The 25169-nt window shown below is 36.1% G+C and overlaps 1 protein-coding gene across 8 annotated transcripts in view; it reads left to right on the top strand.

Annotated features, from left to right (window-relative positions):
• The window catches only part of LRCH3 (leucine rich repeats and calponin homology domain containing 3), a 109537-nt gene that overhangs the window by 41732 nt on the left and 42636 nt on the right, over positions 1-25169 (top strand). For 7 of the 8 annotated variants that reach the window (XM_036904853.2, XM_036904863.2, XM_036904840.2 and 4 more), the window contains exons 7-10: positions 4269-4362; positions 5323-5443; positions 7730-7878; positions 11975-12051. In XM_036904853.2, coding sequence (XP_036760748.2) covers positions 4269-4362; positions 5323-5443; positions 7730-7878; positions 11975-12051 — 441 coding nt within the window. The remainder of the gene's footprint in view (positions 1-4268; positions 4363-5322; positions 5444-7729; positions 7879-11974; positions 12052-25169) is intronic. The other variant, XM_057503570.1, reaches the window with a different exon arrangement.

Raw genomic sequence — 25169 nt, 5'->3', positions numbered from 1 at the left:
TCTGTCTCAGAGTGAATCAAATAAAGGATTTGGACCCTTAAATCTAAACCTACCTGAATGTTTGACTAAAGGGAAATACCTGTTTTGACAGTTTTTCTCCAAATGCCTGGATTAAGTAAAAGGTTGATTCCATAGATCTGATAAAGTAAAGGTCTAAGTCAGGGTATCTCAGCCTGTTTTGGCACTGTTGATATTTTGGACCAGATAATTCTTACCGTGAGGAGCTATCCTGTCTGTTGGAAGGTGTTTAGCAGCATCCCTGGCTGCTGTAGCTTGCTTCCAGTGTGACAAACAAAATGTTGCCAGACATTGGCAAGTACCTGTTTGGGGGTACCCAGTTCAAAACTACTCTGAGTGACTTGAATGCTAATATTGGCTCTGCTGTTAATTAGCTCTGAGACTTATGGCAAGTCATTCAAACTTTATGGGCTTCATTTTTCCTACAGGGAGTGAAGAGTGTAGATTTGATGACTGTTAATGTCACTTCAGGATCTTTCAGTGCGTGAGTCCCTCTAACACCTGACTTACAAGGTCTTCTAGTTGGCATTCCCAATGATGTGGAGCAATCTTAAGTAGCAGGAATTAAATTCGGAAGGCCTTTAAAGAGACAAAACAGATGTCTCAAAGAAGGTGTGGTAATGTTCATAGATTTTACTCAAAAGAGAACCCCCTCAAGCCTTCTCTTCTCTTAGAACCTTCTCTTTACATTTTATGTAAAAGTGCAGTCCTAATGAGCTTGCTTTTCAGTAGCCTAAAGCAGATTAACAAATTTCTATTTTGGTAAGAGTTTCTGAAAGCAGACATATTGAAAGTACAAAAAGCAATTTGAAGGAAAAAATAAAACTAAAAAACAGACACATTAAACAAAAAATTCAAGTTAGTGATTAACTGAGGGGAAGATTCAGTGTGAAAGAGGTATAAGGGGACCTTAAAGGTATTAATAATGTCTCATATTTTAAAAGTTATGTTGGTTATAGATACTCTTTTTTATTTACATGATATATTTTATAATTTTAATAATATTTAAGAGCAGAAGGACTCTAAAATGGTAATTTGACACCATTAGGCACATATGCAAAGAACCCTCCATATTTCAGTAATATTTTAAGTTATTATTGTATCTTAACACACTGCACTAATTAATGCTTATGAAAAAAATGCTAAGGTATATTAAGGTACATCATTTCCAGTAAAAGGAAATACGCATTGTGGTTTTTTCATCAGAAATTATTATAATTAAATATTTAAGTGTTTATGGTATAAAGGGGTGATCTCAAGCTAATTGAAAATTTCACATCTGAAAATACAGAACACGACTTCTCAGCTAAATTATTACTCTAGAATGATTTGATTTCTGCTCTTTGCCACAGTCCATCCCTTTTTTCACCACTGCACCCTTAGCTCAACTGAGTGTTTGACACACGCAGTAGATGCCCAACAGGTATTTATTGAAAGAATGAACAGTCATTTTGGTAATGTTATTTTTCCCTCCTAGCTTTCCCCTGCTTAATTAAAGTCATCATAAACAACTTTGTGATAACATTCTGGGTTTTTTGGTCTCACTATTAGAGAAGATTTGCATGTATACTGTGAAATATGTAAAATACCAGCTCTAATCTGGTTGTTCAAGCACACATTAATACTGGTTTTAGTCTATTTATTATACAAATACACAAGGAGAAATTAACCAGTATCATACATAACCATAAAAGATTCCTACCAGGAACATGTCAGTCCTAATAGTTTTAGCTCTGAGGACTAAAAGCAGGAATGTGATGTGATGGAAGGCTCAAAAGGTTTTGACAGATGGTAGGGGTTAGATCTCACATACTCTGTGCTACATCTAGGCCTCTCCTACAAGAAGGATTTCAACAGTGGGGAGCATATGAGGGGACCCAGGCCATTATTACCAAGAATTTGTTTTATTCTCTCCTTTCATTATCTCATCTTCCTTCTTCATTTCTTTTTCCTCCTATCTTAGTTTTAATTGCTTATAATATAGAACTCTTGTTCCTTATGTATTAAAGAAAGTTTTCATTTTCCTATTTAAAATTTTCATTTAAAGTGTTCTCCTGTACTGTTAAAATATGTACAACAAATAAAAGTAGCTTTTATTTTATATATACACAAATTGGTTTCCCCCTTGGAGTTAGTAATCTTCGCTAGGGAAGAGTTTTCTTCTTCTGAAATAGCAACAGCTACAGTTGCCTTTGAGGTTTGAGTTTAAGACAGTTTGTAGTGATTAATGGGAATGGGTATGTGACCGTATGCCTAAAGAGATTAAGGAGGAAGCATTGCCACCTAGACAAGTAATAACCTTTAATTGAGGGCTCTAGTGTTAATTGCAGAATCTCTTTCTCTAAGTGACTCTGCCCTTAGTCTTGAGGACTAATTAGTCTCCGCCTAATTTTTTAAAAAAATATAGCAATCCCTTATATTACTTTAAAAACATATTTTTAAAAAAATCTGGCAAGAGACTTGGCGTGAGTGTTTGCTAAGAGATAAACTTAAATCAGTGGAAGTTTAAATCAATGGAGAAACCTTTCCTAAATGGGAAGTCTAAATAGCATGAATATGTTGTGTCTCTCTAAAGGAACTAGTAATTACAGAGCTGATGTATTCCAATCCCTGTAATAATCTCTAATTAAGCTCAGTAGATTAATCTGTCTTTTATTTTATATTTTCCATTTTTCCAGACTTAATGTTACTTCATTTGTATTGTTTCAGAATGTCCTAGAAATTATTTTATATATATATATATAACATAAATAAAATATTTCCTCTAACTCAAGGACCTGTGAATGAGATACTATACCTTCATGTCTTTTTTACTGAGGTGTGGATTAATGAGATTGCATTGTAGTTACCAGTACATTTATTAAAAAATGCTGTCATAGCATCAGAAAGCCTTGGTTCTAGGTCTGGATCCCTGTACTATTGGGTAGGTAGTTGACTTAAAACCTCTTTGAATCTTGGTTTCTTCAATATGATCTTTATCCTGTTTATACTCTTAACAATAGTTCTGAGAATTAAATGACCTATGTTTGAAAGTGCTTTGCTGACCATAAAGCCCTATATAAATATTAGACATTATAGTTATAGCTGTCTACAGTGATCAAGGAACATGAGTCCTTTCTTGCTAAAGAAAATTTGTATTAATCCTGTAGCTCCTCACGTATTCAGTACAAACCAGATTTTAGACAACTTCAGATGCTATGGTACTTTGAATCCTTAGATGTAACTTTCTAACTACTTCTGTGTAACATAAGAACAACATGCAGTCTTCCTTAACGTTTTATAACCATAGAGGCTTAAACAACACAGATTTATTATCTTACAGTTTTATAGGTCAGAAGTCTAAATCTTGGTCTTGTAGGTCTAAAATCAAGATGTTGGCCAAGCTCTGTTCTTTTCTGTAGGTTCTGAGTAGGATGTATTTTCTTACCTTTTTCACCTTGTAGAGGCAGTCTGCATTCCTTGGCTCTTGGTCCCCTTCCTCCATCTTCAAACATCATTGCATCGCACTGACCTCCTCTGCCTCCCTTTTCCACTTTTAAGGACCCTTTTGGTTACATTGAGCCCATTGAGATTAAGGATAATCTATTTTAAGGTCAGATGATCAGCAACCTTATTTCTATTTTCACCCTTAATTCCCCCTTGCCATGTAAATTAACATACTTACAGGTTCCAGGGAGTAGGTCTTGGACATCTTTGGGGACCATTATCCTGACTTTCACACTAATTTATTGTAAAAAAAAAAATCAGAATGGTGTTTATCTCTTAGGGAGCACACAATGGCAGGGTAAGGAGAATTGACTGAGAAGGGATGTGTGGGGATTTTCTGGCAAAGTAGAAATGTTCTCTATCATGATAGAGGTGTGCGTTACAAAGATGTGTTCATTTGTCAAGTATACAGCTAAGGTGTGTACCTTTCAACGTATGTACATTTTACCTTAAAAAAGTACTATTAAAAATAACAGTTGAGGGGAGGATGTAATAGAGACACAGATGAAACAAGAATGGTGGAATGTTGATATTTTTGTAGCTGGATCATGAGTACTGTTAACACTAGTAGACTATTATACATTATCCAATTCTATTTTAATTTGGAGTTTTTCATATTAAAAAGTTAAAAGAATATCCATTTAGTTCTAAATAATTCACTAAATGCCATGAAAATGTTCATTACTAAAATTGCATCTGATTTATTTCAAATGTTAATTTTTAAAGCATCAAACTTTGCAGTAAAGCTAGTCTCTTTTTGGCAGCCATGAAGAACTGTACTCAGGTCGCCCTTATGGAGCCCTTGATTCAGGCTTCAATAGTGTGGACAGTGGTGATAAGAGATGGTCAGGGAATGAAGTAAGTGGTTCTTCTATTCTGCATGTTTATGACTCCTGATAAGGAGAAAATAAAATTGTGAAAATAAAAAGTATGTTAACTGTATTCAATTTCTAATTACATAAAATATAGAAAAGTCAAGAAAGGGGTAAAATCCCACATGGTCCTACCATCCAAAAAGGGTATTATGTTTCTTTACCATCTTTTTGCCATGTGTGTTGTACATGTTTGTTATTTCATTGTCTTGTATAAGTAGTTTAATATCTTGGAAAGCCAAATGGGAACTGAGTCAATTACAGCTGAAGCCTGAAATTTGAGCAGAAGTGGTAACGAGGGGTGCTAGAAGGTGAGAAAATAGGACTATAGTCTGATGGAATTAGAGGGGAACCTTACACAGATCTATGTTTTCAAGATCTTAGCTAGTTATATAATTTTCTCTTTTATTTAATTATTAGTATTATGTTTTCTCCTTCTTAAAACTATTGAGGCAGAATATTTTAACTATTGTTGGATTAAGTGATGAAATAAGCTTTTATTAGCAAGACTGGTAACCTATGATAACATTGTTTCATTGAGAGTCCAAAGCAGACCACAGCCCATTTGTAGTTTGGAACTGCTGTGTATGTGTGGTTGGGTGTGTACATAACTATGGCTGTATCCATAAAGACACACATATGTACTTTAAATCCATTTAAATATGTAAATTTATAGAATCTTACCCTTCTATTTCTTCTTTATTTTAAATGTGGCAAAATATACATAACATAAATTTACATTTTAACCACTCTTGTGTACATTTCAGTGGCAATAAGTACCTTCACATTGCTGAGAACAGTCACCACTGTGCATCTCTAGAACATTTATTATTTCTTCTAAAAATATAAATTTTAATGAGTTTATAATATATTCATGCTTTAAATACTCAGTTGTCTGAAATTTGCAATGATGTCTCTAATGTTTATGCCATCCAAAATTTTTAAGCCTACAGATGAATTTTCAGATCTGCCTCTTCGAGTAGCAGAAATTACTAAAGAACAAAGACTACGGAGAGAAACCCAGTATCAGGAGAATCGCAGCAGCTTAGTTGTAACAAATGGTGGAGGTAAACCTGATTCCTCATGGCATCTGGTCTATATGACTCTAACTCTTTTAAGTGGTCTTTTTCACATCCACTCCTTTTGTGTATCTGTAGGTTTGTCAACCCATAAAGATGTCCTCTTCTCATGATTGGAAAAAATTGCTTTCCGTTGGTATTAATTTCAGTTTCTCTTATGTTTTCAGGCTCATAGTTGAATTGCAGTATTTCTCTCTCTCACTTTTATTTTGGGAGGGAATTTTATTAAAGATACTTTACCTGGAATAGATCTTTGTTGATCTTGATTTAGCCATGGTCTTTTGAAGTACTGTTCTCCTTTTTTAAAGTCTTCCCTATGGTCATTACTTGACCTCTTTCAGGAATTCAGTGCATTTCTTAAGTTTACCTTTTCTTTCATCTGGAATTGACTCTTCAAGGGCATCTGAATCCTAAGCTTTCCTTATTCTGGTATTTAAAAATTTGTAATTTAAATTTAAAAAATTTTTTTACTTTGTAATTGTTTTTTATAATTCATTAACAGGCAGGGCTCTTTCTGCTTCTTTGGGCTTCTGAGGCAGACTCTTGATTTTAGCATTCCATCCAGTATTTCTTTAGTTTAGGTTACTAAATCCTAATGTTTAACTTTTGAGTCCCAGCCATAAGGGAGAAATCACTTTGATTTTTCTGGAAATCCATATTATCTGAGAAGAGCTTTCATCTCTGAATGAAGATTTCAGTTAAGTGGTTTGCTCTCTTTTTTTTTCCCCTTATCATCTTACATTCTTTTTTATTTCTGTCATTTCCCATTCCGCTCACATTTTAGTTTTCTTCTTAATCTTGTTTTCATATGAGATATTGTTCCCATCGGTTCATTTTGTACTTAAAATAATGTCTGGACCTGTGCTGTCCAATATGCAGCCACTAGCTAGCATGTGGTTATTGTGCATTGGAAATGAGGTTTTTCTGAATTGTACTTTAAGTATAAAATACACGTCAGATTTTGAAGCCTTTGCATGAAAAAAGAGTTTATTTTAGTACTTTATATTGACTGTCATAATGATAAACTGTAGATAACACTGGACAAAATGAAATATACTATGAAATTAGTGTCACGTTTTCTTTTAACTTTTTAAAAAAATGTGGCTACTAGATAATTTTACATTACGTATGTGGTTCACTTCTGCGGATTGCATTCTCTCTTGGACAATAATGATAGTGTTAGATAGGTATAGCATGTTGAAAAAAATGCTTTTATGTACCCAGTTTGTAATGTGTGTGTAGACTTAAAACCTTTCATCCTTTTACCTATTATTATAACTTGAATAATTCAAAACTCATTCGTTATATCAATTATAGTTTTGGAATTATTTAAAAATAATTGAATTGGAAAACTAGATTGACTTCTCCAAATTCACTGTTCCCAAAACAACTTTTAGGCAGTCTATGCATATGATAATGGCTGGTGTTTTTAACTCATCTCTGGAGAAACATCCAAAGATAACATCTTAGTAGCATTTTTTTCTAGTATGCCATTTTAACTAGCTTTTTAAAATAGTTACTTTTTAAGCCTGAAAATCATGGAGTGCTCCCAAACTTGTTAGAAGAAATAATAATGTGGCTCTGTTTTACTTATCTGCTCCCCATCCAAAAGCATTGAGAAGAAAACATTCCTCAAATGATTCCCTTCCATCTACAAACTACTGTAAAATGTCTACAATGCTGATCTCTAAAAATAGTTTTCCAAATAGGAAAATCTTTGTTCTAATTATGAGCAAGAGATAAAAGAGAAACAGTAGTAGGAAGGGACACATTAGTTGTTACCTATTTCTTTATCTCCAGGCCCACTTACCTTCTACCTTCTCTCTTTTCTTTTGATTTAATTATGTTAGGTTTTCTTCTCCCAGCTCCTCGAAGAGATATGATTAAGCCACAAACCTAAAACTTGAGGGAAAAAACCTAAAGCAAGTGTACCTTTTGGTGTTTCGAAATTATTATTTCTCTTTGTCTCACAAACTCAAACCGTCTTATTTAGAACAATAGAGAGCTATCCAAAGGTAAAAAAGAAGCATTAGAGGTCTGTATTCCAATAATGACCATCATTTACTGTATTCTGTAGTGAATTAGGACTAAGATTTTTCTGGAGCCTATTTTTGTGAGTGCCTATGACTAAATAAGAAAGGACTACCTAATTTAAACTTTTCTTTCCCCTTTTAGAATAGAAAATGTTAGGGAAGAGGGAAAAATGCAATATAATGTTTTTTATTGGCTATCTGATTTGAATGTTTTCTTCTGGTGTGGGTGTTGTGTGGACAGTGGAGCATGATCTGGATCAGATCGACTACATTGACAGCTGTACTGCAGAGGAAGAAGAGGATGAGGTGAGACAGCCCAAGGGCCTGCACTCAGACAGCCTCAGTTCACAGTTTGTGGCCTATATTGAACAACGGCGAATCTCTCATGAGGTAGTTTACACATTTAAGCCTAAGTATGTTGCTGTCCCCTAGAAAAAGCAGTTCATGGCAGTATAAATTTCTATTATACCAATGATTTCTTGGTTTAGGCCTAATTATTTGTTTTATTATGTTTAGTTCCAAATTCATTACTAAATTTTTCACATTTGTTTTTAGAATCAAACTGTAGTTTCAAGTAGGATTTTGGTTTATTTTTCAAATAAACAGGCAGACTTCAGGATTTTGAAGAAGGAATATAAGGAGCCCTCAGTGTATCCTACATCTTTGAAGGAAATGCATAGGGACATGTTGCTTTTCATTGTTGTTTTCACCGCTTTTTTACTGTTACTAACTTTTAAGTCATAATTTAATCAGCAATTAAGAACTGAACCAAACTGCTCACTTTTGGAGCTACATACAAGCTTAACCATAGAATTTTTATAATGAGCTTAATTATATTGGAGCTTTTATGCTAAGCCACACAGAATATAAATTGTCATTAAAATTCTTGGGTGTCTCTTGTAGAGGAACACTGAGTTGCCTTAGAAAACAAATGAGCATTCAGCCCACTGCAGATTCTCTGCCAATTCTCCTAGCATCTCAAGTGGAAATGGCATTCGCCAGTGTATCTAGTCAGCATAATAAAATGGCTCCACTTCAGTGTGTGTGATGTTCATGTCTAGAGTTGGTCCCAGGCTCTGAGCAGGGGCTGTTTGAGAAATAACTTGGGGCCTTTTTGGAGAATGATGTATTTAGCCTTTTAGAAATAGAGCATAATCAATTCAAGTGAGACAGACATGTTATGGAGTGATACTATCATTAAAGAACATAAAATTTCGGTTTTCCTGTCTGAAGGCTTTTGAACACAGATTTTTTGTTAATGTTGGAAGACACCTTTGTATTTAAAGTTGGATGACGTTAAATAAATCAAAGTCTTGCAGCCCAGAGATAGCAATGTACCAGGTTATTAATGAAACTGCTTGTGGTTCAGGTTATAGGTACCCCTGATAGAGCAAAGGACAACTACTTGGCAATAAAATTAAAATTAACAATGCACATTATCATCTTAAAGGGAGTTCTTTTTCTTGTGGTCCTTCTCTTTGATCATTTTATGGTTAATTAGGCTGTACAGATTAGGTGCTTCTGCTAAAGCAGAAAATGCCTGTTAATACTACTGGTGAAAATATAGTACCATTTCTTTAATCCATTAAATTGGCTATTTTATACTATGTTTTTGTAATACCACCTGTTGATTACTCTTTATGATTCTGTGTCCTAAGGCTTTTTGTGATTCCTGTGCTACAGGCTAAAATTTGGCATCTGTTAAAGTATGATGAAGCAGTATTATTCTAGATGGTTTAATAAGCAGTGAAGAATTATTTTGCTACATTCTTGAATACTGTATACAAATGGGTTGTTAAAGTAATCTATTTGATATTTTGAACACTGCTTTTATTTAATTTTATTATGATACCTATCACATACATAGAGGTATTATGATAAAAAAGATATGACATATTTATAGAGGATGACTTACACTTATTAAAATTACTAAATTATATATTAAAATAAAGTATATTTATTTTTAAAATAAAAGTATGACATACTTTCATTAAAACTGAATAATGTCACATTGTTTTGTCATGAAAATTTCGTATAGCTCTTGCAATAATTTTGAATAATTGCAATATTGTAAAACCAGGGTGGTAAGTCACTGATGTTAGCATGCTAGGAGAGATTTTTGATATTGTTTTAAGCCATAATTACTGAAATCAGAATAATTATTCTCTCATCAGGATTCTAGACTTGTATCTAATTTTCTAAGATCCTCATACCCTGACTTTAAGGGAGTCAACTTTAGCCCTTTGCAGTAACTCACTAAAGATTTTCTGGTTATGTGTGCTGTTCCTATTTCTTGGCGACAGACTACAAATCATTTCACATTTGATTTTTAGATACCATTTTAGATAAGTTATTTTCCTTCAAGAATATCCATTTTGATTATTGTTTTTGTTGTTGAAATAAGATTGTATTGCTTCTATGGATTCTCACTTGACAAAATACATGCTGTGATAGCCTACTATAAACCTCTATTTTTTTTGTTTGATTTTTATACTTGATTTATATGTGAATCCCACATTTCTCCCTTATTATTATTATTATTATTATTATTATTATTTTAATAATTATTTTTTATTGAAGGGTAGTTGACACACAGTATTACATTACATGAGTTTCAAGTGTACAACACAGTGGTAGAACATTTATATACATAATTCTAGGTTCCAGCTATCACCCTACCAGGCTGTTACAATATCTTGACTATATTCCTTATGCTATACATTACATCCCGGTTACTAATTTATTTTACCATTGGAAGTCTGTCCTTCTTTTTTTTTTTTTTTTTTTGTGAGGGCATCTCTCATATTTATTGGTCAAATGGTTGTTAACGACAATAAAATTCTGTATAGGGGAGTCAGTGCTCAATGCACAATCATTATTCCACCCCAAGCCTAATTTTTGTCAGTCTCCAATCTTCTGAGGCATAACAAACAAGTTTTTACATGTAGAACAAATTCTTACATAATGAATAAGTTACATAGTGAACAGTACAAGGGCAGTCATCACAGAAACTTTCGGTTTTGCTCATGCATTGTGAACTATAAACAGTCAGTTCAAATATGAATACTCATTTGGTTTTTATACTTGATTTATATGTGGATACCACATTTCTCTCTTTATTATATTTTTAATAAAATGCTGAAGTGGTAGGTAGATACAAGATAAAGGTAGAAAACATAGTTTAGTGTTGTAAGAGAGCACATGTAGATGATCAGGTGTGTGCCTATAGACTATGTGTTAATCCAAGCTAGACCAGGGCAATAAAACATCCACGTATGCAGAAGATTTCTCTCAGAACGGGGGGGTGAGGTTCTAAGCCTCACCTCTGTTGATCCCCAATTTCTCACCTGATGGCCCCCCTGCGACTGTGCCTGTCTTAGGTTGTTCCTCCCTTGAGGAATCTTACCCGTCTCTGGCTAACCAGTCATCTTCCGGGGCCATACAGGGAAATGTGAAGTTGGTAAGTGAGAGAGAAGCCTTATTGTTTGAAAAAGTTAGCTTTTTACTTCTTTGCATATTTATGCCCTGTGGCTTCTATGCCCAGCATTTGTCTTGAGGTATCTTTACCACTTGGAAGAATTATGATACTCGGTAAATTTGATATGAGGCACGAATTCTATTTAAGGGTTGTAATTAGGAAGGAAGAAGAAAAGCTATAGAAGTAGCAGGCGGAAGAAAACATGGGAAGATTGATTATTTCTTTATTATTATTATTTTTTAATAAAATGCTGAAGTGGTAGGTAGATGCAAGATAAAGGTAGAAAGCATAATTTAGTGCTGTAAGAGGGCAAATTATAAACCTCTACTTTTGATTTATAATTTTATTTTTCAGTGTGTGGTCCATGTCTCGTAAGCCAGTGTAATTTTCCTTAGTATTGTTTTTTGAAATGATGTTTACCTTTTGTTTATAAATAAATTGCTAATATTTCTTTTAATTAATACCATATTTTACCATAAATAGAAATTACTTTGTGCTTTATCTTACTATTTCACTAACATCCCAGGACTGTTGTATCACTAACATAATTAACAACTTGTGCTGAAAAAGTAAAGAAATGTAATCTGCCAGTGAATCCCCTATTACTAGAAATATTCTAGAGAGCCTGAGTACAACTCAAGTAGGGTAGGTAGGAGTTCCTGTTGTTAAGTGAAAGTTGGTACTAGGTGACTTCTAAGATCCTTCCCAATTCTAACATCTTACCATTCAGTAAATATTGCAGTATAGTCACTATAACTTAGGTAATATAGTGAACAGAAAATCTGCTTTTTAAAAAAATAAATATTTCTGGATTATGAATAGTTTTGTGTTTCCCTAAGCAGTAGTATATAGCCTATAACGTTTTTAGATGTAAAAATTCATAATTAAATATTCTGCTAAAATATTTTTAGTGTAATATGCAGATCCCTAAATGCCAAGTTGAACGGTGTAATTACAGTTTCCTGGATACATATGTTAAATTGATTTATTTCTGCTTTTTTGGCCTAGGGTTCACCAATAAAGCCAGTACCCCTGAGGGAGTTTCAAAAAACAGAAGACATGAGAAGATACTCCCAACAAATCAGGTTTGAAAAGCCAGTTCTACTCATTTGTTTCTCTCTTTAAAACTCAATAAGAGCATGAAATGATTTTGGTTTTTTTTATTTCTATAATGAAGATGTTGTACATAGAATGTATTTAGAGCTTAGTGAAATGTGCCTTTGTGCTTCTGTAATAGAAAAAGAAGTAAAATTGATATCACATAAACCAGTGACTGTACAATTATTTGGTTTGAAGATACTAGCAATGAGATCTTATGGTGACATGTTTGGATTTATGTATAAAGAGGGATAAATGAATTTCACAAGTCCTGGGAATTTTTTTACATAAACTTTAAACTAGGTAAAAGAAATACACAAGGACAGCAGTCTATATCCTCATTGCTGTCAAAGTTGATAGGATCTTTTCATTACACTTAATGGCTCACAGAATATTTCTAAGATTAGCTTGACTGTTTAGAGCACTGCTTCTTATTCTTGAATTCCAAAAAGTTTGTGTCATAAACTATATCACAATAGTTGAAAAATTCATAGCCTTTGGTTCTTCCCTTTCCTCTCTGTTTTTAAAAAGTCTCAAAGCAATAGACTTGATATGTCTACTCTTAACCAACAGTAAGCTTACTATGTAGAAAATGTTGCACATAGTTCTTTATGTATTCTTTTTTTCTTTTATTGTTATTTTCATTTTACTATTATTAATGTACACTTAACATGAACAGCATTATGGTTACTAGACTCCCCCTATTACCAAGTCCCTACCACATACCCCATTACAGTCACTGTCCATCAGCGTAATGTCCATCTATGAATATATTCTCCCAAGATACTATAGAATCACTGCTTGTCTTCTCTGTGTTATACTGCCTTCCCCATGTCCCCCCACATACATTATACATGCTAATCATAATGAACCTTTTCCCCCCTTATCCCTCCCCACCCATCCCCCCAAATCTCTTTCCCTTAGGTAACTGTTAGTCCACTCTTGGGTTCTGTGAGTCTGCTGCTGTTTTGTTCCTTTAGTTTTTTCTCTGTTCTTATACTCCACAGATGAGTGAAATCATTTAATACTTGTCTTTCTGTGCCTGGCTTATTTCACTGAGCATAATACCCTGTAGCTCCATTCATGTTGTTGCAAATGGTAGGATTTGTTTTCTTCTTCTGGCTGAGTAATATTCCATTGTGTATATGTACCACATCTTCTTTATCCATTCATCTACTGATGGACACTTAGGTTGCTTCCATTTCTTGGCTATTGTAAATAGTGCTGCGGTAAACATAAGGTGCATATGTCTTTTTTCAAACTGGGCTCCTGCATTCTTATGGTAAATTCCTAGGACTGGAAGTCCTGGGTCAAATAGTGTTTCTATTTTGAGTTTTTTGAGGAACCTCCATACAGCTTTCCATAATGCTTGAACTAGTTTACATTCACACCAGCAGTGTAGGAGGGTTCCCCTTTCCCCACATCCTCGCCAACATTTGTTGTTGTTTGTCTTTTGAATGTTGGCCATCCTAATTAGTGTGAGGTGATATCTCATTGTGGTTATAATTTTCATTTCTCTGATGATTGGGGATATGGAGATCTTTTCATGTGCCTGTTGGCAATCTGAATTTCTTCTTTGGAGAAGTGTCTGTTCAGCTTCTCTGCCTATTTTTAAATTGGCTTATTTGCATTTTGTTTATTGAGGTGCATGAGCTCTTTATATAATTTGGATGTCAACTCCTTATCAGATATGTCATTTATGAATATATTCTCCCATACTGTAGGATGTCTTTTTGTTCTACTGATGGTGTCCTTTTGTACAGAAGCTTTTTAGTTTGATATAGTCCCATTTGTTCACTTTTGCTTTGTTTACCTAGCGCAGGGAGATATGTTCATGAAAAACTTGCTCATGTTTATATTCAAGAGAGTTCTGCCTATATTTTTTTCTAAGAGTTTTATGGTTGAATGACTTACATTCAGGTCTTTGATTGATTTCGAGTTTACTTTTGTGTAGAGTTAGGCAGGAATCCAGTTTCATTCTCATACATGTAGCTGTCCAGTTTTGCCAACACGACTTGTTGAAGAGGCTGTCATTTCCCCATTGTATATCCATGGCTCCTTTATCATATATTAATTGACCATACATGCTTGGGTTTATATCTGGTCTCTCTAGTCTGTTCCATTTGTCTATGGGTCTGTTCTTGTGCCACTACCAAATTGTCTTGATTACTGTGGCTTTGTAGTAAAGTTTGAAGTCAGGAAGCGTAATTCCCCCTGCTTTGTTCTTCCTTCTCAGCATTGCTTTGGCTATTCAGAGTCTTTTGTGGTTCCATATGAATTTTAGAACTATTTGCTCTAGTTCATTGAAGAATGCTGTTGGTATTTTGATAGGTATTGCATTGAATCTGCAGATTGCTTTAGGCGGGATGGCCATTTTGACAGTATTAATTCTTGCTATCCATGAGCACGGGATGTGTTTCCATTTATTGGTATCTTTAATTTCTCTCATGAGTGTCTTGTAGTTTTCAGGGTATAGGTCTTTTACTTCCTTGGTTAGGTTTATACCTAGGTATTTTATTCTTTTTGATGCAACTGTGAATGGAATTGTTTTCTTGATTTTTCTGTCTGCTAGTTCATTGTTAGTGTATAGGAAAGCCACAGATTTCTGTGTATTAATTTTGTATCCCACAACTTTGCTGAATTCAGATATTAGTTCTAGGAGTTTTGAAGTGGATTCTTTAGGGTTTTTTGTGTACAATATCATGTCATTTGCAAACAGGGATAGTCTTGCCAATCTGGATGCCTTTTATATCTTTGTGTTGTCTGATTGCTGTGGTTAGGACCTCCAGAACTATGTTGAATAAAAGTGGGGAGAGTGGGCATCCTTTTCTTGTTCCCGATCTTAAAGGAATAGCTTTCCACTTCTCGCTGTTAAGTATAATGCTGGCTGTGGGTTTGTCATACATGGCCTTTATTATGTTGAGGTACTTGCCCTCTATACCCATTTTGTTGAGAGATTTTATCATGAATGGATGTTGAATTTTGTTAAATGCTTTTTCAGCATCTATGGAGATGATCATGTGGTTTTTGTCCTTCTTTTTGTTGAGGCAGTGGATGATGTTGATGGATTTTTGAACGTTGTACCATCCTTGCATCCCTGTGATGAATCCTAGTTGATCATGATGGATGATCTTTTTGCTGTATTTTTTCTTGTTGTTGTTTTTTGTAGATAATTATTTTTTATTGAAGGGTAGTTGACACACAGTATTACATTAGTTTCAGGTGTACAACACAGTGATTCAACATTTATATACATGATAATTCTAGGTACCAGCTATCACCATACCAACTTGTTGCAATATTTTGACTATATTCCTTATGCTATACATTACATCCTGGTTATGTATTTATTTTACAATTGGAAGTGTGTACTTTTTTTTTGTTTGTTTGTTTGTGACGGCATCTCTCATATTTATTGATCAAATGGTTGTTAACAACAATAAAATTCTGTATAGGGGAGTCAATGCTCAATGCACAATCATTAATCCACCCCAAGCCTAATTTTCGTCAGTCTCCAATCTTCCGAGGCATAACAAACAAGTTCTTACATGGAGAACAAATTCTTACATAGTGAATAAGTTACATGGTGAACAGTACAAGGGCAGTCATCACAGAAACTTTCGGTTTTGCTCATGCATTATGAACTATAAACAGTTCAAATATGAATACTCATTTGATTTTTATACTTCATTTATATGTGGATACCACATTTCTCTCTTTATTATTATGATTTTTAATAAAATGCTGAAGTGGTAGGTAGATACAAGATAAAGGTAGAAAACATAGTTTAGTGTTGTAAGAGAGCAAATGTAGATTATCAGGTGTGTGCCTGTAGACTATGTGTTAATCCAAGCTAGACAAGGGCAATAAAACATCCACGTATACAGAAGATTTCTCTCAGAACAGGGGGGGTGAGGTTCTAAGCCTCACCTCTGTTGATCCCCAATTTCTCACCTGATGGCCCCCCTGCGACTGTGCCTGTCTTAGGTTGTTCCTCCCTTGAGGAATCTTACCCGTCTCTGGCTAACCAGTCATCTTCCGGGGCCATACAGGGAAATGTAAAGTTGGTAAGTGAGAGAAAAGTCTTATTGTTTGAAAAGGTTAGCTTTTTACTTCTTTGCATATTAATGCCCTGTGGCTTCTATGCCCAGCATTTGTCTTGAGGTATCTTTACCACTTGGAAGAACGATGATACTCGGTAAATATGATATGAGGCACGAATTCTATTTAAGGGTTGTAATTAGGAAGGAAGAAGAAAAGCTATAGAAGTAGCAGGCGGAAGAAAACATGGGAAGATTGATTATTTCTTTGACATATCTTCTTGTAGAGTAACTTCAGCATGTATAGGTTTTAAACTACTAATTAAATTGCGCACACATATTAACATAATAGGAGTATAGTTTCATAACCAAAGCATATCTGTAATTACCAGCCATTTCCAGTGAAACCAAGAGAACCAGTTAGGCACCTTAGACATTTGTGAAAACTTATCTATGATATGGTGGATATTGTCCAACTGAACTTGAACAGTCTGAGAAAAATCAGACAAATTAAAACAATCCATTCCTGGGGAATGTTCATATCCCATATGTTCTCTTACAGTAAATAGTCTGTAGTTGTAAGATTTTGGAGCGCTACAATTTGCACTTCTCCAAATTCTTGGTTGAGTTCCAACAGTATAGATCCAGTCAAATTTGTTGTTTTACTGTATGCACAGGCCAGCTTAGATATCTCCTTCTTCATTCCCATGGCAAGTCCAGGAACCGGTGGGATGAGTGCATCTACAGCTGTAGCAGTGCGTGGATCTTTGTTGGGGTTTTTTGATGATCATCTTCTGGCATGAGTCTTCCAGAGAGTGCTGATTTTGGAAGTTCTTTTTCATATCATATCTTAGTTGATTTTCGGGGTAGCCAAATTAGGCTTTGATCCTCTGTATAAACACAAACAGGCCCTTTGCCTACACTTTTATATGCCCTTTATACTCTTGTGTAGAACTCATTGGAGGTCACCACACAGGAACTGACTTTTTTCTTTTTTTTTGGTATCATTAATCCACAGTTACATGACGAATATTAAATTTACTAGGCTCTCCCCTATACCAGGTCCCCCCTATAAACCCCTTTACAGTCACTGTCCATCAGCATAGCAAAATGTTGTAGAATCACTACTTGCCTTCTCTGTGTTGTACAGCCCTCCCCTTTCTCCCACCCCCCCATGCATGCTAATCTTAATATCCCCCTTCTGCTTCCGCCCCCTTATCCCTCCCTACCCCCCATCCTCCCAAGTCCCTTTCCCTTTGGTACCTGTTAGTCCATTCTTGAGTTCTGTGATTCTGCTGCTGTTTTGTTCCTTCAGTTTTTCCTTTGTACTTATATTCCACAGATGAGTGAAATCATTTGGTATTTCTCTTTCTCCGCTTGGCTTGTTTCACTGAGCATAATACCCTCCAGCTCCATCCACGTTGCTGCAAATGGTAGGATTTGCCCTTTTCTTATGGCTGAGTAGTATTCCATTGTGTATATGTACCACATCTTCTTTATCCATTCATCTATTGATGGACATTTAGGTTGCTTCCAATTCTTGGCTATTGTAAATAGTGCTGCAATAAACATAGGGGTGCACTGATCTTTCTCATACTTGATTGCTGCATTCTTAGGGTAAATTCCTAGGAGTGCAATTCCTGGGTCAAATGGTAGGTGTGTTTTGAGCATTTTGATGTACCTCCATACTGCTTTCCACAATGGTTGAACTAACTTACATTCCCACCAGCAGTGTAGGAGGGTTCCCCTTTCTCCACAGCCTCGCCAACATTTGTTGTTGTTTGTCTTTTGGATGGCAGCCATCCTTACTGGTGTGAGGTGATACCTCATTGTAGTTTTAATTTGCATTTCTCTGATAATTAGCGATGTGGAGCATCTTTTCATGTGTCTGTTGGCCATCTGTATTTCTTTTTTGGAGAACTGTCTGTTCAGCTCCTCTGCCCAATTTTTAATTGGGTTATTTGTTTTTTGTTTGTTGAGGCGTGTGAGCTCTTTATATATTCTGGACGTCAAGCCTTTATCGGATCTGTCATTTACAAATATATTCTCCCATACTGTAGGGTTCCTTTTTGTTCTATTGATGGTGTCTTTTGCTGTACAGAAGCTTTTCAGCTTAAAATAGTCCCACTTGTTCATTTTTGCTGTTGTTTTCCTTGCCCGGGGAGATATGTTCAAGAAGAGGTCACTCATGTTTATGTCTAAGAGGTTTTTGCCTATGTTTTCTTCCAAGAATTTAATGGTTTCATGACTTACATTCAGGTCTTTGATCCATTTTGAGTTTACTTTTGTATATGGGGTTAGACAATGGTCCAGTTTCATTCTCCTACATGTAGCTGTCCAGTTTTGCCAGCACCACCTGTTGAAGAGACTGTCATTTTGCCATTGTATGTCCATGGCTCCTTTATCAAATATTAATTGACCATATATGTCTGGATTAATGTCTGGATTCTCTAGTCTGTTCCATTGGTCTGTGGCTCTGTTCTTGTGCCAGTACCAAATTGTCTTGATTACTATGGCTTTATAGTAGAGCTTGAAGTTGGGGAGTGAGATCCCCCCTATTTTATTCTTCTTTCTCAGGATTGCTTTGGCTATTCGGGGTCTTTGGTGTTTCCATATGAATTTTTGAATTATTTGTTCCAGTTCATTGAAGAATGTTGCTGGTAGTTTCATAGGGATTGCATCAAATCTGTATATTGCTTTGGGCAGGATGGCCATTTTGACGATATTAATTCTTCCTAGCCACGAGCATGGGATGAGTTTCCATCTGTTAGTGTCCCCTTTAATTTCTCCTAAGAGGGACTTGTAGTTTTCAGAGTGTAAGTCTTTCACTTCTTTGGTTAGGTTTATTCCTAGGTATTTTATTTTTTTTGATGCAATTGTGAATGGAGTTGTTTTCCTGATTTCTCTTTCTGTTGGTTCATTGCTAGTGTATAGGAAAGCCACAGATTTCTGTGTGTTGATTTTGTATCCTGCAACTTTGCTGTATTCCGATATCAGTTCTAGTAGTTTTGGGGTGGAGTCTTTAGGGTTTTTTATGTACAGTTTCGTGTCATCTGCAGATAGTGACAGTTTAACTTCTTCTTTACCAATCTGGATTCCTTGTATGTTTTTGTTTTGTCTGATTGCTGTGACTTGGACCTCCAGTACTATGTGAAATAACAGTGGGGAGAGTGGGCATCCCTGTCTAGTTCCCGATCTCAGAGGAAATGCATTCAGCTTCTCGCTGTTCAATATAATGTTGGCTGTGGGTTTCTCATAGATGGCCTTTATTATGTTGAGGTACTTGCCCTCTATTCCCATTTTGCTGAGAGTTTTTATCATCAGTGGATGTTGAACTTTGTCAAATGCTTTTTCAGCATCTATGGAGATGATCATGTGGTTTTTGTCTTTCTTTTTGTTGATGTGGTAGATGATGTTGATGGACTTTCGAATGTTGTACCATCCTTGCATCCCTGGGATGAATCCCACTTGGTCATGGTGTATGATCCTTTTGATGTATTTTTGAATTCGGTTTGCTAATATTTTGTTGAGTATTTTTGCATCTACATTCATCAGGGATATTGGTCTGTAGTTTTCTTTTTTCGTGGGGTCTTTGCCTGATTTTGGTATTAGGGTGATGTTAGCTTCATACAATGAGTTTGGGAGTATCCCCTCCTCCTCTACTTTTTGGAAAACTCTAAGGAGAATGGGTATTATGTCTTCCCTGTATGTTTGATAAAATTCTGAGGTAAATCCATCTGGCCCCGGGGTTTTGTTCTTTGGTAGTTCTTTGATTACTGCTTCAATTTCGTTGCTGGTAAGTGGTCTGTTTAGATTTTCTGCTTCTTTTTGGTTCATTCGTGGAAGGTTGTATTTTTCTAGGAAGTTGTCCATTTCTCCTAGGTTTCCCTGCTTGTTAGCATATAGGTTTTCATAGTATTCTCTAATAATTCTTTGTATTTCTGTGGGGTCCGTCGTGATTTTTCCTTTCTCGTTTCTGATACTGTTGATTTGTGTTGACTCTCTTTTCTTCTTAATAAGTCTGGCTAGAGGCTTATCTATTTTGTTTATTTTCTCGAAGAACCAGCTCTTGGTTTCATTGATTTTTGCTATTGTTTTATTCTTGTCAATTTTATTTATTTCTTCTCTGATCTTTATTATGTCCCTCCTTCTGCTGACCTTAGGCCTCATTTGTTCTTCTTTTTCCAATTTTGATAATTGTGACATTAGAACATTCATTTGGGCTTGTTCTTCCTTTTTTAAATATGCTTGGATTGCTATATACTTTCCTCTTAAGACTGCTTTTTCTGTGTCCCACAGAAGGTGGGGCTTAGTGTTGTTGTTGTCATTTGTTTCCATATATTGCTGGCTCTCCATTTTGATTTGGTCATTGATCCATTGATTATTTAGGAGCGTGTTGTTAAGCCTCCATGTGTTTGTGAGCCTTTTTGCTTTCTTTGTACAGTTTATTTCTAGTTTTATGCCTTTGTGGTGTGAAAAGTTGGTTGGTAGGATTTCAATCTTTTGGAATTTACTGAGGCTCTTTTTGTGGCCTAGTATGTGGTCTATTCTGCAGAATGTTCCATGTGCACTTGAGAAGAATGTATATCCTGTTGCTTTTGGATGTAGAGTTCTATAGATGTCTATTAGGTCCATGTGCTCTACTGTGTTGTTCAGTGCTTCCGTGTCCTTACTTATTTTCTGCCCGGTGGATCTATCCTTTGGGGTGAGTGGTGTGTTGAAGTCTCCTAGAATGAATGCATTGCAGTCTATTTCCCCCTTTAGTTCTGTTAGTATTTGTTTCACATATGCTGGTGCTCCTGGGTTGGGTGCATATATATTTAGAATGGATATATCCTCTTGTTGGACTGAGCCCTTTATCATTATGTAGTGTCCTTCTTTATCTCTTGTTACTTTCTTTGTTTTGAAGTCTATTTTGTCTGATATTAGTACTGCAACCCCTGCTTTCTTCTCGCTGTTGGTTGCCTGAAATATGTTTTTCCATCCCTTGACCTTTAGTCTGTACATGTCTTTGGGTTTGAGGTGAGTTTCTTGTAAGCAGCAATAGATGGGTCTTGCTTTTTTATCCTTTCTATTACTCTATGTCTTTTGATTGGTGCATTCAACCCATTAACATTTAAGGTGACTATTGAAAGATATGTACTTATTGCCATTGCAGGCTTTAAATTCGTGGTTACCAAAGGTTCAAGGTTAGCCTCTTTAGTATCTTACTGCCTAACTTAGCTCGCTTATTGAGCTGTTATATACACTGTCTGGAGATTCTTTTCTTCTCTTCCTTCTTATTCCTCCTCCTCCATTCTTTATATGTTGGGTGTTTTTTTCTGTGCTCTTTCTAGGAGTGCTTCCATCTAGAGCAGTCCCTGTAAGATGTCCTGTAGAGGTAGTTTGTGGGAAGCAAATTCCCTGAGCTTTTGTTTGTCTGGGAATTGTTTAATTCCACCATCATATTTAAATGATAGTCATGCTGGATACAGTATCCTTGGTTCAAGGCCCTTCTGTTTCATTGCATTAAATATATCATGCCATTCTCTTTTGGCCTGTAGGGTTTCTGTTGAGACGTCTGACGTTAGCCTGATGGGTTTTCCTTTATATGTGACCTTTTTCTCTCTTTTAAACTTTAAAACTCTTTCCTTGTCCTTGATCTTTTCCATTTTAATTATTATGTGTCTTGGTGTTGTCCTCCTTGGATCCTTTCTGTTGGGGGTTCTGTGTATTTCCGTGGTCTGTTCGATTATTTCCTCCCCCAGTTTGGGGAAGTTTTCAGCAATTATTTCTTCCAAGATACTTTCCATCCCTTTTCCTCTCTCTTCTTCTTCTGGTACCCGTATAATACGGATATTGTTCCTTTTGGATTGGTCACACAGTTCTCTTAACATTGTTTCAGTCCTGTAGGTCCTTTTATCTCTATGTCAGCTTCTATGCGTTCCTGTTCTCTGGTTTCAATTCCATCAATGGCCTCTTGCATCGTATCCATTCTGCTTATAAACCCTTCCAGAGTTTGTTTCATTTCTGTAATATCCTTTCTGGCATCTGTGATCTACCTCTGGACTTCATCCCATATCTCTTGCGTATTTCTCTGCATCTCTTTAAGCATGTTTATGATTTTTATTTTGAATTCTTTGTCAGGAAGACTGGTTAGGTCTGTCTCCTTCTCTGGTGTTGTCTCTGTGATCTTTGTCTGCCTGTAGTTTTTCCTTTTCATGGTGATAGGAATAGTTTGCAGTGGTGGAATGAGTGACAGCTGGAAGGACTTCCCTTCTTGTTGGTTTGTGGCCTTCCTCTTTTGGGAGAACAGCGACCTCTCGTGGCTTGTGCTGGGTAGCTGCGCGCAGACAGAGCTTCTGCTTCCTGCCCGGCTGCTATGGAGTTCATCTCTGCTTTTGCTGTGGTCGTGGCCTGGCTCAGGCTGCTCCTCCAAAGTGGTGAAGTCGCTTTGGAGGGGGAGCAGCAGGGAGGGTATTTATCTCCGTAAGGGGCCTCCGTGCTCCCTGCTGCCCAGGGTATTAGGGTGCCCAGAGATCCCCGGATTCCCTACCTCTGGATTAAGTGTCCTGCCCTGCCCCTTTAAGACTGCCAAAAAGCACCTGCCAAAACAAAACAATAACCAAAAAAAAAAAAAAAAATTTTTTTTTAATGAAAAAAAATTAAAAAAAAATTTTAAATGGCCACTCGTTTTTCTTTATTCTCCGGCGCCAGCCTCAGGCATCTGCTCACCGGTCTTTCTGCCCTGTTTCCCTAGTATTGGGGTCCCTATCCCTTTAAGACTTCCAAAAAGCACTCGCCAAACAAAACAAAACAAAAAAAAAATGGCCGCTCGCCTTTCTTATGTCCTCCGGCGCCAAGCCTCCGGTACCCTCTCACCGTTCTTGCTCTCCTATTTCCCTAGTATCCAGGGCCCCGGGTATGCACTGTGTTTGTGCCCTGGTCCGGATGGCGGGGGCTGGGTGTTCAACAGTCCTTGGCTCCGTCTCCCTCCTGCTCTTCCTGTTCTTCTCCTGGCAGGAGCTGGGGGAGGGGACGCTCAGGTCCCGTTGGGCCGGGGCTTGTATCTTACCCCCTTCGCGAGGCGCTGGGTTCTCGCAGGTGTGGATGTGGTCTGGATGATGTCCTGTGTCCTCTGGTCTTTATTCTAGGAAGAGTTGTCTTTGTTATATTTTCATAGATATATGTGGTTTTGGGAGGAGATATCCGCTGCTTTACTCACGCCGCCATCTTGGCTCCACCGATTTTTGCTGTATTTTTGAATTCGGTTTCCTAATATTTCGTTGAGTATTTTTGCATCTGTGTTCATCAGGGATATTGATCTGTAATTTTCTTTTTTGTGGTGTGTTTGCCTGGTTTTGGTATTAGAGTGATATTGGCCTTGTAGAATGAGTTTCGGAGTATTTCCTCCTATTCTACTTTTTGGGAAACTTTAAGGAGGATGGGTAATAGGTCTTCAGTAAATGTTTGATAAAATTCAGCGTTTAAGGCATGTGGAGCAGAACTTTTGTTCTTAGGTACTTTTTGATTACCAGTTCATTTTCTTTGCTTGTAATTGGTCTGTTCAGGTTTTCTGTTTCTTCCTGTGTCATCCTTGGAAGGTTGTATTTTTCTAGAAAGTTGTCCATTTCTTCTAGATTATCCAGTTTGTTAGCATATAATTTTTCATAATATTCTCTCATAATTCTTTGTATTTCTATGGTGTCCATAGTGATTTTTCCTTTCTCATTTCTGATTCTGTTTATGTGTTTAGACTCTTTTTTTCTTGATAACTCTGGCTAGAGGTTTATCTATTTTGTTTATTTTCTTGAAGAGCCACCTCTTGCTTTCATTGCTTCTTTGTATTGTTATATTCTTCTCAATTTTATTTATTTCTGCTTTAATCTTTATTATGTCCCACCTTCTACTGACTTCGGGCCTCATTTGTTCTTCCTTTTCTAGTTTCATTAATTGTGAGTTTAGACTGCTAATATGGGATTGTTCTTCTTTCCTGAGGTAGCCTTGTGTTGCAATATATTTCCCTCTTAGCACGGTCTTCCCTGTGTCCCACAGATTTTTGCGGTGTTGAATTATTGTTGTCATTTCTCTCCATATATTGCTTGATCTCTGTTTTGATTTGGTCATTGATCCATTGGTTATTTAGGATCATGCTGTGAACCCTCCATGTGTTTGTGGGATTTTTCATTTTCTTTGTGTAATTTGTTTCTAGTTTTATACTGGTGTGATCTGAGAAGCTGGTTGGTATAATTTCACTCTTTTTGAATTTACTGAGGCCCTTTTTATGGCCTAATATATGATCTATTCTTGAAAATGTTCCAAGTGCACTTGAGAAGAATGGGTGTCCTGTTGCTTTTAGATGGAGTGTTCTGTAGCTGTCCATTAGGTCCCTGTGTTCTCATACGTTGTTCAGTGCCTCTGTCTCTTTTATTTATTTTCTGTCGGGTTGATCTGTCCTTTGGAGTGAGTGGTGTGTTGAAGTCTCCGAAAATGAATGCATTACCTTCTATTTCCCCCTTTAATTCTGTTAGTATTTGTTTCACATATGTAGGTGATCCTGTGTTGGGTGCATAGATATTTATAATAGTTATATCTTCTTGTCAGACTGACCCCTTTATCATTATGTAATGTCCTTCTTTTTCTCTTGTGACTTTCTTTGTTTTGAAATCTATTTTGTCTGATACAAGAACTGCAACTCCTACTTTTTTCTCCCTATTAGTTGCATGAAATATCTTTTCCATCCCTTTACTTTCTGTGTATGTCTTTGGGTTTGAAGTGAGTCTCTTGTAGTCAGCATATAGATGGGTCTTGTTTTCTTATCCATTCTATGTCTTTTAATTGGTGCATTCAGACCATTTACATTTAGGGTGATTATCGATAGGTATGTACTTATTTCCATTGCAGGCTTTAGATTCGTGGTTACCAAAGTTTCAAGAGCAATCTCCTTACTATCTAACAGCCTAATTTAACTCACTTCATATGCTATTACAAACACAACCTAAAGTTCCTTTTTTTTTTCCTCCTTTTTCTTTTTTTCTTCCTCCTCCATTCTTTTATGTTATGAATCATATTCTGTACTCTATTTC

The sequence above is a fragment of the Manis pentadactyla genome, chromosome 1 (assembly GCF_030020395.1).
Source record: "Manis pentadactyla isolate mManPen7 chromosome 1, mManPen7.hap1, whole genome shotgun sequence".
Lineage (NCBI taxonomy): Eukaryota > Metazoa > Chordata > Mammalia > Pholidota > Manidae > Manis > Manis pentadactyla.
The sequence above is the reverse complement of the archived record's forward strand: the minus strand, read 5'-3'. Positions and strand labels throughout refer to the sequence as shown.